The 12,722-nt window shown below is 43.0% G+C and overlaps 1 protein-coding gene across 2 annotated transcripts in view; it reads left to right on the plus strand.

The window, feature by feature from the left end:
• RHBDD1 (rhomboid domain containing 1) overlaps positions 1-12,722 on the plus strand; it is a 133,865-nt gene that overhangs the window by 23,884 nt on the left and 97,259 nt on the right. For both annotated transcript variants that reach the window (XM_019977790.2, XM_019977780.2), the window contains 2 exons: positions 4,412-4,909; positions 6,838-6,970. In XM_019977790.2, the coding sequence (XP_019833349.2) occupies positions 4,477-4,909; positions 6,838-6,970 (566 nt within the window). In that variant the 5' untranslated portion in view covers positions 4,412-4,476. The remainder of the gene's footprint in view (positions 1-4,411; positions 4,910-6,837; positions 6,971-12,722) is intronic.

Consider the following 12,722-nt stretch of genomic DNA (forward strand, 5'->3'; position numbering starts at 1 on the left):
TAAAGTCTCTCACTGTTTCCATTGTTTCCCCATGTATTTACCATGAAGTGATGGGACTGGATGCCATGATATTAGTTTTCTGTGAAAAAGCTAACTTTTTCACTCTCCTCTTTCATTTTCATCAAGAGGCTCTTTAGTTCTTCTTCACTTTCTGCCATAAGGATGGTGTCTTCTGCTTATCTGAGGTTATTGATATTTCTTCCTGCAATCTTGATTCCAGCTTGTGCTTCATCCAGCCCAGGATTTCGCATGATGTACTCTGCATATAAGTTAAATAAGCTTAGCTTAACTCTCTAGAAATTTCTGTATATTGATGGACAGGACAATATTCATCTTATAGGAAATGCCACTTGTGATCTGTTCTGTTTGGTGTTCTTAGAACTGTGCCTGCCTGACCCACAAGGTCAAATTACATATTTGATCTTCACATTAACTAGTTGGATTTTCTGTTACCTTGTTACAAACAGGCTACACCCCTCACCTTGGATGTCTGACTTGGTATAACTTACAAGAAAGGAAACTGGGCCACAGATCTGATATGAAACAATACTTGGCTTGATCTTGGCTACTTAAAAGACTTGGATTGATCTTGGCTACTTAAAACTCAAAACTTTATGTTCCGTTGGCCTTTGTGAAAGCAGAGCCTGATACATATTTTGCACTTCTCACATATGGTTTTATCTGCCTTTGCACTATTAAGCGTGTCGTTTTATTCATCCTGTGATTTTTTTGCAGCCAGTATTTTTATTTCCTTCAACAAATAGAAATGGGCCATTTAGGGACTGAGATTGCTAGGGTTTTGGTCTTTGCTGTGCCTCTGGTGCCTGGCACAGGGGCTGGCATGCAATCAGCACTTGTTATTTATTAAATAAATTAGTGATTGAAGGTATGGCTGAATAGTCATTCTGTGAGAGCAAGAGAACGGGCAGATTATATTCTTCCTAGAAGGTTATATCTCTGAAATCTGAGAAATAAAGGCTGTAAAATATAAATTTGGGAACCATCCTGATAAAAAGAATTATAGAAACCATGAGAGTGGAATTCAATGAGTATATGCAAAGTAGAGTGTAAGAATGGAGGGAAACTGCAAAGTAAAGAAAGGGGGATTGGAAGGAGTCAGGAGATCTACAGGAGAGCCCAGCGGCCCAGGGGAGCAGGAGCAGCCATCAGTGGGGAGACAGAGGTGAGAAGGGAGGAGAACAACAGGGGGCCTTTGGGTCTGAGCAGAAGTCAAGCAAGTGTAACGTGAGCCTGGGTGCACAGTGTAAGAGAGGCTCGGGGAAATGCCACTATCTTTTTGTTTGTACTCTTCATCTCTAGTAATTCCAGTTGAGAGGAATTTGCTTTTCTTTTATGTCTTGGCTTTTCTTAAGCAAAGACAATTACTTTTGGTTTTCTGCTGCACATATGCCTGGTATCATAGGACACTGTACTAATACTGAAGGGTTTATTTTGTGATCTCTTTTAAGCTGGTTACTTAATGACCATGGCCATATTTTTCCATTATTCCCATTACAGGTAATGATGTAATTGCAAACTTGTCACAATAGTTGGAGGTTTGAAAATCAACATGAAAGTCAATGGGAAAAATATAGACTGTTTCTCCAAAATTATCTGGGAGCTTTTCAGTTGAAATTTTATTAAATTCTCTAGTTTATGAGATTGCTACAAAGCTATAATGATAAGCCCTGGCAATAAAGAAATTTGAGTGCTAATAATAGGGATACACATACGACACGTGCATATATGTATAATTTTTTCTTTTGGGTGTGATGTTAATAAGAATCCATATGGGGGGTGGGTTAGGGAGTACATTTGAGTCTTATTAGAATGCTCTCATTTGTGAAAGCTTTTTCTCTTAAGTGAGATTACTTTATTGTAATGAAAAGTTGTTGTTATTTAGTTGCTTAGTCGTGTCCAACTCTTTAGCAACTCCATGGACTGTAGCCTGCCAGGCTCCTCTGTCCATGGAATTCTCTAGGAAACAATACTTCAGTGGATTGCCATTTCCCTCTCCAGGGGATCTTCCTGACCTAGGAATCAAACCCACGTCTCCTACATTGGCAACTGGTTTCTTTACCCTTAAGCCACCTGGGAAGCCCCAGTGAAGATAGTAGCTACCATTTATTCAGCACCTACTTTATTCTAGACATGTTACAGTGATCCTGGGAAGGAGGTATTATTACTAATTTAGAGTGAAGTAATTGAAGTTTAAGTAGTTTGCCCAATGTCCCAGGGCTAGTAAGTAGAAGAGTCTAGCCATTTTTTAATCCAAAGCTGTGCACTTTCCAGTGTGCTGTCTGAATGAGAATCTTTAGTGTATCAGAGTGAGGTATGTATTTGACTGGAAGCCAAGAAAGCTCAGAAAAGGGGAAATCAGGCAAATCAGAAAACCACTAGAGGAGAACTTTTTTAGCATCCTTTCCCCTAATCTGCCTGTTTACCCATATCTGTACCTGACATTTGTCTTCTTCCTTGTTGTGGTGGACAAGGCTGTTCCTCTCAGGACTTGATTCTGTTTATCTCTTGCATCTTTAATCTGTGCCCCTTTCTTTACTAGCTTCCTCCCAAAAGCATAACCCAGACTCCTTCCAAAGCAAAGGCCTTTGGTGTTGTTTAGTCATTGCTGTGCAACAAACCACTCCAAAACTTAGAGAAATTAATTTAAAATACTTACTGGGCTTCCCTGGTGGCTCTGTGGTAAAGAATCCACCTGTCAATCCAGGAGACATGGATTTGATCTGTGGTCCAGGAGGATCCCATATGCCCGAGCACTCCAGTTACTGAGCCTGCTCTCTGGAGCCTGGGAGCTGCATCTCCTGAAGCCCACACACACTAGAGCCTGTGCTCCGCAATAAGGGAAGCCACCATACTGAGTAGTGGGCACTGAAGGTAGAGAGTAGACCCTGCTCACCACAACTGGAGAAAAGCCTGCACAGCAAAGACCAAGCACAGCCAAAAATAAACAAAAAACTTTAAATATCTTATTATTGATAAAAGCTATCATTTGTTTAGCTCACTGTTTTGTGAGTCAGCAAATTAGTCTGGGCTCAGTTGGATTTGTGTTTTAGTAGCTCAGTCGTGTCCGACTCTTTGTGACCCTATGGACTGCAGCCTGCAAGGCTCCTCTGTCCATGGGGATTCTCCAGGCAAGAAGACTGGAGTGGGTTGCCATGCCCTCCTCCAGGAGATCGTCCCAACCCAGAGATCGAACCCAGGTCTCCACGTTACAGGCGGATTCTTTATCATCTGAGCCACCAGGAAAGCCCAAGAATACTGGTGTGGATAGCCCTTCTCCAGGAGATTTTCCCAACCCAGGAATCAAACTGGAGTCTCCTGCATTGCAGGTGGATTCTTTACCAGCTGAGCTACCAGGGAAGCCCCCAGTTGGACTTACTTATTCACTTTTGGTCAGTTCAACAGGTCTGTTTCTGAGGCATTAGCTGATCAGTGGCTGCGGCCATCAGGTGACTAGAGCACGTGTCTTCCATCCTCCAGCAGGCTAGCCTGGACTTGTGTGCATGGTTGCACGGGAGGGTTCCAAAAGAGAACAGAAGTCTGCAAATCACCTTGAGCCTAGATTCCGAACTAGTGTCCTTTGCTCTTCATTCTGTCAACCAAAGTAGTTCACAAGGTCAGCCCAGGGCATGGAGAAGTAGACCAGTGAACAGGGTACTCTTTCCTCGCTGGTGAATCCAGTTTACCCTTCAAGACCATAACGTCAGGCTGAGTCGCGGCCTCGGGTCGCGGCTTCCTCTGTCCCTGCATTTAAAACACGGTGTGGCTGCTGTTGGTTTAGTTCTTAGGAGAAAATGAGTTCCTTAAAGACAGTGACCGTGTTTCAGTCCAGGATTTGGCACGTAGTGGAACATTTAAAAGTGGAAACTTTTGTGAAAATAAAGCATTGTAGCAGTTAACATCTGGCAATACGGACTAGAAGATAATATATCCTTGCATTTTAAGACTTGCCAGTGTCGAACAACTTTGGGGCAGACTCTAATATATCAACATTGAAATTTCTTTAAAATTAGCATTCTGAGAAGAAATCACTAAGTATCTGTGTAGTATCATTAAATATTTGTGTAGTATCTTTGTCTTTTTGTTAGGTTATAAGTATTTTTTATACAGGAGGCAAGTCACATTTTTATGGCATGTTTGTCCAAAAAAGCATACCCAACCATTCACTGGCCCACTGGGATTTGGGATAACATTTCTCCTTTAGGATGTACAATGAGGAGAGACGGCAGCCGGTGTCCTGGGAGTTGCTCTGGACGACATGGAATATAAATGTTTCCATTAAATGGGAGATGAGATATATGTAACATAAGCTCATCTTCCTGTGAGCATATCTTGTCAATGCCCTAATTCTTAATTGGTGGATTTTCATGTGCATTTTTTTATTGTATTTTAGACTCAGCTGCCTGTGTATTCCCCAAACCTGACCACATCTTCCTATCTCCGGCTTGATATCTCACCATGCATCGGAGATCAAGAGGAGTTAACATCGGGCTGCTTCTGCTCCTTTCTCAAATCTTCCAGGTTGGGATCAACAATGTTCCACCTGTCACCCTGGCAACGTTGGCTCTCAACATCTGGTTCTTCTTGAATCCCCTGAAGCCACTGCTTAGCTCCTGCCTCAGCGTGGAGAAGTGTTACTATCAGAAGGACTGGCAGCGCCTGCTGCTTTCCCCTCTTCACCATGCGGATGACTGGCACCTGTATTTCAATATGGTATCCATGCTGTGGAAAGGAATTCATCTGGAGAGAAGACTGGGGAGTAGATGGTTTGCCTACATCATCGTCACATTCTCCCTCCTCACTGGGGTGGTGTACCTGTTCTTGGAATTTGCTCTGGCAGAATTTCTGAATGAGCCTGACTTCAAAAGGAATTGTGCTGTCGGTTTCTCAGGTAAGGCAGACACATTTCTAAAGGTAGCCTGCCTGAAGACAGTAAGGGAGGTGCAGCTGTTGCTGTCTTATGAAGCGGGGGTCCCAGCTGGTGAGGGAACTGACATCTGAGTGGCTAAGGACTGTGGGGGCTTGGATTTTGGAGAAGAGGCTGATTGGAGCACAGGAGAGTCATTGATTTTGCTATTTCCTATTACGCTGCATTATTCATTCTTGGACAGTTTAGACTATGGTCTGCCCACAGGTGGTTTTGCAGGAAATAGGATTTTGGAACTATGCCCTGGCTCCATTGTGATGGGGCTAGAGAGAGAGATACACTGGTGTATTTGTGATAGGGAGTTCTCTAAAAAGATCAGCAGCCTCTCAATAATTAAAGGTACCATTAATTAATTAATACCATTAATTAAAAGCCATTAAAGGTACCACACCCTCTGATGGCACCTCCTTACCATGATATTCTCTATACGTGTGTGTGCACTCAGTCATGTCTGACTCTTTGTGACCCCATGGACTGTAGCCCACCAGCCTCCTCTGTCTGTGGGATTTCCCAGGCAAGAATACTGGAGCAGGTTGCCATTTCTATCTCCAACGGATCTTTCTGACCCAGGGATTGAACCTGAGTCTCTTGCATCTCCTGCTTTGGTAGCTGGATCCTTTACCACTGCGCCATTTGGGGAGCCCAGTCTCTATGCACAATTTATGCTATTTAATTAATGTAACAGGTCCATAGGGAGGTGGCCTTGTGTTGATTTTCTAAGTAAGGAAGCTAAGGCACAGAGAAATCAGTCATGGTTATACATCTCGTAAGTGATGGAGCTGGGATCTGAAACTAGTCTACATGACTTAAACCACGTGTTACGTTGCCTCTCACTGTTGCCCCTCACTAGTTCTTTTCTTAAATTTTTCTTGTAGGGCTGAATTGCCATCAGACTTAAAATAGGTCTTCTTTAAAAATTATCATGTGAAGGGTAGGAGGGGAATTGTTCTGAAACAGAAGGAAAATAAACCCTTCCCTTTTCTTTCCCTGCTGTCCTTTCCCCTTTCCTCATCTTCATGCATCTAATTATGTGAGAAGAAAGGAAATATGCCCTGCCTTCAATATGTCTTTCCATAGGAGTTAGGAAAAAACACATTAATGGTGTTTTTTCAAATTGAGTTAAAAATCACATAGCATACAATTAATGATTTTGAAGTTTAAATTCAGTTGCATTTAGTACCATTGCTGCTGCTGCTGCTAAGTCGCTTCAGTCGTGTCCGACCCTGTGTGACCCCATAGATGGCAGCTCACCAGGCTCCCCTGTCCCTGGGATTCTTAAGGCAAAACCACTGGAGTGGGTTGCCATTTCCTTCTCCAATGCATGAAAGTAAAAAGTGAAAGTTGAAGTCGCTCAGTCGTGTCCAACTTCTAGCGACCCCATGGACTGGCCTACCAGGCTCCTCCGTCCATGGGATTTTCTAGGCAAGAGTACTGGAGTGGAGTGCCATTGCCTTCTCCGCATTTAGTACCATTACTAGTATGTTATTCCCTTTTTATGTGTTATATATTTAATAGCATACTCAAAGGCAGTATGAACTTCTGTTAAGAAACATTGAAGGAGATTTCCCTGGTGGTCCAGTGCTTAAGGCTCCGGGATGCCACTGTAGGGGTTGAGGGTGTGACCCTGTTGGATTACGAACGTCCTGCATGCTTTTCGGTGCAGCCAAAAGATCAAAGGAAAAAAAAAAGAAACATTGAAGGAATGGTTACCTTGAGGATTGTCTTTCTGCCAAATGTTGGGTTGACTTGTTATAAGGAATAGAATATGTTTCAAAGTCAAGGGTTGGATGTAGTCAGATAATCATTTTTACTTCAGTTAGTTTTTTTTTGCCAGTGTTGATCATCTCTGCATTTGGATTGCTGATATTTGTTTGCTCTTTATTCTCTTTTAGGAGTATTGTTTGCTTTGAAAGTTCTGAACAACCATTGTTGCCCTGGAGGCTTTGTCAACGTTTTGGGCTTTCCTGTATCCAACAGATTTGCTTGTTGGGTGGAACTCTTGGCTATTCATTTCATCTCGCCAGGGTGAGTGTTTACTCTTAGAGAATACAAATGAAGGACCTGATATTCCATGGAGAAAGAATTGTAGTAATAATGAGGTAACCCGTTCTCTTTTACAGTGAAGTTTATTCTTTAACTCTAAGGACAGAATACAGTTAATGGTTTTAATATCAGATATTCCTGTGTTTGAATCCTGTCAGCTACTGAGCTGTGTGATTTTGATGTACTTCTCTTATGTGAGTTTCCATTTTCTCACCTTTTAAGTAGAACCTGGTACACAACTTAGGGGGTTAATATTAACCAGCCTGTCAATTAGTTAATTCTAATAATGATAATTCAGAGAGGCAGCTAGAAACCATATAATTTTAAAGATTAAAATATCAAAAGATATTTTACAGGACTAATGCTTTTAAGCCACTTAAGTTGTGAATTGTCTTGGTGATTTGATGATAAGCAGATTTTACCCACAGTCTTGACATATGAACTGGATCAACTCTGAACTGTTTTGGGTGGACTGAAGCACAGGACCCCATTCCCTTTGATTCACCTCAATGTCACTGTGGCTGTGTCAGAAGCACCTCTGGAACCCTGGAGCTCCAGGGAATACAGTTTGGGAATCCCTGACATCTGTAACTTTTCCTCTACAGATCAGGACAAGGAAATTCAGAAAGCTTGGAGACTCATTGAACAGCTGGTGGTAGATACCAGGCTAGTTAGGATTCCAGCCTTCTGATTCCTGGTCTGAATGTTCCCAGGGGAGTGGGGATGGAGTTGGGGGTTGCTTTTCCACTCTGATTCTTTTTTCTACTTTCTCTTCAGAAAAAGTAGTGAATCATTTTTTTTTATTTCCCTACGTTGATTCTTTTCTCTGCTTTCTCTTCAGAAAAAGGAATGAATTGTTTTTTATTTCCCTACCTCTTCCACCAGCTGCACTTCTCTTAATCTGTGTAATGCAACTGGAAGCCCATGGTTTGCACATTTATTTTTAAACGCTGGGGACCTGGAAGCTATTTGGAGAAGGGAGAGATTCAGGAAGGTTCAGAAAGAAGTATGGATATTTTTTGGCTGCTTTTCTTTTCAGTAAGGAGCTCTTTTGTTTTGCTTTTGGTTTGTGTGACTATGTTGGGTGTTGTACTTTATTTGAGAGTGTTCTCCTTGGGCTGCATGTCAGGCCAGTAACCTTGAGTCCTTCTTTAATGCTAATTTCCCCTCCCGTCAGGGCAGCCTTCGCCAGCTGGTCTGTAAAAGGCAGTGGTGTGGCCGCTGAACTCCACTCATTTGCAACTGTATTGTTATCTTGTGACAGTTCTACCAAGAAAGCCTAACAAAATCTTCAAAGTTTTCTTTGAAAAAGGGTCCAGTAATGTGTGTCCCATATCTGAACAGCCCTCTCTATACCTTGTCACTCACAGCTCCCTGACTTGCTCGATGTGACTCGGTTCTCTGTGTAGACCAGAGACTCTTGTGTGTGAGGGCAACACCCAACATTCATATGAAAATCACTCCCTCTGGTACTTGAACTTTTATTCTATAATGAATCCATTGAATAGCTGTGCCTTTAATATTCTCATGCAACTATTGCTTAAGACTCTCATCTTGCATTTTTATTTTTTAGCAATACCACCCCCGCCTCCATTCCTTTTACATAGAAAAGACATGGTTGCATTTTTATGTAATATGCTTATTCTGTATGGAGGGACCTGATATTCTGAGCCTGGGAATTAAATGGAATTTCCTTTGAAGTCTGAAAGACTAAATCTTTTGGTTTTTGAAGATTTGACTACTTTAGAATGATAAACTGATGATATCCAGGCATCTCCTTATGTGTGTGTCCAGTAGAGACAGAGTTGAGCGCTGGTCCAGCAAACCTAAGAAGGGAGTGCTTCTTTGAGAGGGATCTTGGAAGAATGGGAGAAACCAGAGCTCTGCTGTTCCGCATTATTATTCTCCTGGTGGTTGTCAATTAGAATTTTCATTGGGAAAACATTGTAAATCTTTAGAACAAAGCCTGCTTTATTGATGGACTTAATGAGCTGCCCTTTGGGAGGGGAAAAAAAAAAATCTGCCAAGCAAACATTTGTGGCCCTCTGTGTTTTATGAAATCCACAGAATTAGTAATTTCCCCCAGTTAGGGAGTTTTATGGAGGGAAGCCACTCCAAACAGCCAGCCCTGTGAGGCGTATGGACCTGCACAGCAGGGTGAAGTCACCACTCTTCTTTGCTGGGCCTTTTGCTTTTGATACTGAAAGCTCAGCTTCTCTGTACACCAATGCTGAATCAAATTTCAGAGACAGTTTTGGGTGAAGTAAAAAAGGATAGTTTTGCTGCTTTGCTAGTCAAAGGGGGACACACAGCAGGTTCAATGCCCTCAAAACCTTGTGTCCTCACTTGGGGAAGATAGAAGTGTTATAGTAATTATTCGAAGAGGGAATGATCAGTCCATGGCCATTTCTTCTGATGAACTGGTGGTGAGGTAAGTAAGAGTCAACATCATCAGTTTTCAGGTCCAACTAGTCTGGGGTCTACAGGCTTGTGGGCAGCATACTATCCTTAATCATTAACCTCTCCCCTTTGAGCAGGGGTCAGTATCCACAGAGCAGCTCAGAGAGGTTGTGTGTATCCATTGATGGAGAAACAGGACCTTGCCTCAAGGCTGCTCTTTTGACTGTTTCTCCCTGGCTTTGCATCCTCTCCCTTCCCTGATTAACAACTGCTTGAATCTGCCCACTGGGACTCAGGGAAGGTCCTGGAGGCTGAATGAAGGCTGTTTCCTATCGTCACAGAAATGGGGGCCACAGAGGCCTTGTGCCCAGGAGCCCCACAGGGCCCTGCACGGTGTCCCTGTCGTGGCTCCCGTGTGTGGCTTGTGCCAGTGACAGCTGCACCTCACTTGGTCGTTTCCTTTCCCTGTGTGTCCTGGGACCCCGCTTGGTGGTTGTGTCTGAAGAAGTGACCCTGCTCCTAAGGTGGCACAGGAGGGAGGAGATTCCAAAATTCTAATTTTCACCTTAAAGCTCAAATTTTATTGACAATAGATACCACTGGGTTTTTATGGGGTTTTTTTGAAGGCTCACATTGTTTATTTTTAAGAAAATGTGTGCCATTTTCCATTTATTTAACCATGGGCAGTCAGTTTTTCTTTCGAGTAAATGTGATGAGGGAGAGCCCTTAAAAACAGTGGCCAGTTCATCTCATAGCTCAACCAGCCACACTGGTGCTTTACTGGGAGATAAGCTCCTTAGTTGGATATAGAGTTGAAGTGCTTTTTGCCTATTTCCCATTTTGTCACATAGCATATGAAAAAGATGTATGCTTTTTAAGAAATTAAAATTTTACTATTTATCAAGGATATTCTTAAGCAGAGCTTCCATTTTTCTCTTTGAGTGTGAATCTGTGGCTGTGAGACACACAGCAACTCTTGATATTTTTTTGGAGTCATTGCCTTGATTCACTTGATTCAAACAGCCAAGCCACAAGCAGTTGTAGCTGTTATGTTGTTGTTGTTTAGTTGCTAAGTCTTGTCCAACTGTTTGCAACCCCCTAGACTGTAGCCTACCAGCCTCCTCTGTCCATGGCATTTCCCAGGCATGAATACTGGAGTTGGTTGCCATTCCCTTCTCCAGGGGATCTTCCCCACCCAGGGATCGGATCCCTGTCTCCTGCATTGGCAGGTGGATTCTTTACCCTTGAGCCACCAGGGAAGCCCCCGTTGCTCTTATATCATTAATTAAAATGCCAGTACATGGGAAAGGGCAAATAATGCCTCGGTATTCTTATGAAAATAGTTTGGACTTCATGAACTGCCGGAAGGGCCTCTGGGACCTCCCGTGGTCCAAGGAGCCCACTTTGAGAATCACTACTCCCAGCTCTCTCAGGCTGCCTCTCTGGCACTGCACTTCGCTGTGTCTTTTTTTTTTTTTTTTTTTTTTAATTTAACAAAAATTTATTGATTGCCTAGTATATCCCACTCCAGTGTTCTTTTTTTTGTTTGTTTGTTTTTTAATTTTATTTTATTTTTAAACTTTACATAATTGTATTAGTTTTGCCAAATATGAAAATGAATCCGCCACAGGTATACATGTGTTCCCCATCCTGAACCTTCCTCCCTCCTCCCTCCCCATACCATCCCTCTGGGTCATCCCATTGCACTAGCCCCAAGCATCCAGTATCGTGTATTGAACCTGGACTAGCAACTCGTTTCTTATATGATATTTTACATGTTTCAATGTCATTCTCCCAAATCTTCCCACCCTCTCCCTCTCCCACAGAGTCCATAAGACTGTTCTATACATCAGTGTCTCTTTTGCTGTCTCGTACACCGGGTTATTGTTACCATCTTTCTAAATTCCATATATATGCGTTAGTATACTATATTGGTGTTTTTCCTTCTGGCTTACTTCACTCTGTATAATAGGCTCCAGTTTCATCCACCTCATTAGAACTGATTCAAATGTATTCTTTTTAATGGCTGAGTAATACTCCATTGTGTATATGTACCATAGCTTTCTTATCCATTCATCTGCTGATGGACATCTAGGTTGCTTCCATGTCCTGGCTATTATAAACAGTGCTGCGATGAACATTGGGGTACACATGTCTCTTTCCCTTCTGGTTTCCTTAGTGTGTATGCCCAGCAGTGGGATTGCTGGATCATTAACTTGTATGAAAGGAAAGATGGTGGCTTCATGCAGCCAGGGCTGGGAGAGAAAGGGAAGCAGTGAAGTATGCAAGAACACATGTAACCATTGAAATCGCTAATTAACAATTCCTAATTAGCCTGAACTGTTAACGCTTTGTCCGAAGGAGAGTGGCCACTTGTCTCTGTCATTACAGGGACTGATTATAAGTTCTGTTCCACATGAACTTAGATGCAGGGAACTCTGGTCCTGCTTTGAGTTCTCTCCTTGCTTACATTTTGTGATAAGGTGCTTCTGGCATATTCATCTAAAATGCAACACGCATGTTCTTTCTTCCCCAGTAGTGCTGGGATAGGGAACATAAAAGGCATACCTTGTGTTTGAGTGCCAGTTGACACCTCTGTGGAGTTAGCTTCATAGCAGTCTGTTGGACTTTTGCCTTGGGAATTAGGAATGAGGTTGAGGAATAACAATTTGGACGATGATGGTTACATTGTCTCCTGTCCCAAGTGTTCTTCTAGAACTTCACTTAGAGATGGGGTCTGGGGCTCCTCCCCCTGAATTGAGTGGGTTTGTGGCTCATTGCAGTCAATAGATGGCAGCAGAAATGCCATGCTACTTCTGAAGCAAGAAGTCCTTTGCCTTATGAGCGGCAACACTGGCCCGTGGAGCCCACATTCCCTGGTTCACCCATGCTGTGAGCAAGCAGCACACAACACGTGAGTGAAAGGCTGTTAGAAATAGCCGTGTGTCAGCCCAGCCTCAACATGGTGGGGGCGACACCAGCCACCGTGTGCTTCCTGAATTCCTGACCCACAGAATCTGCAAGTGGAAGAAAGCAAGTGTTATTTTATGCCTCTGCATGTGGGGAGATTTGTCCTGTGTAATGCCAGACAGGTGAATGAAAAAGAAGTGGGGAAAGTAGAATGAAAAGCAGAGGAGTACAAAGGACAGTATGGGAGAGAGTCTGGAGTGAAGGTGGAAGAGAGCCAAGGAGGGCGGCTTGGGGAGGAATGCATGCTGGGATGCTGTGGTACCGTGGGTCACGACAGCATCCCCCATCAGGTAACAGGGCTTTAAAGCAGCGGTTGGCACTTGGGGGTTCTAATCCTTTAAAGGGTTCTGAAATCAGTGTAGTG

The sequence above is a fragment of the Bos indicus genome, chromosome 2 (genome assembly GCF_029378745.1).
Source record: "Bos indicus isolate NIAB-ARS_2022 breed Sahiwal x Tharparkar chromosome 2, NIAB-ARS_B.indTharparkar_mat_pri_1.0, whole genome shotgun sequence".
Taxonomy (NCBI): domain Eukaryota; kingdom Metazoa; phylum Chordata; class Mammalia; order Artiodactyla; family Bovidae; genus Bos; species Bos indicus.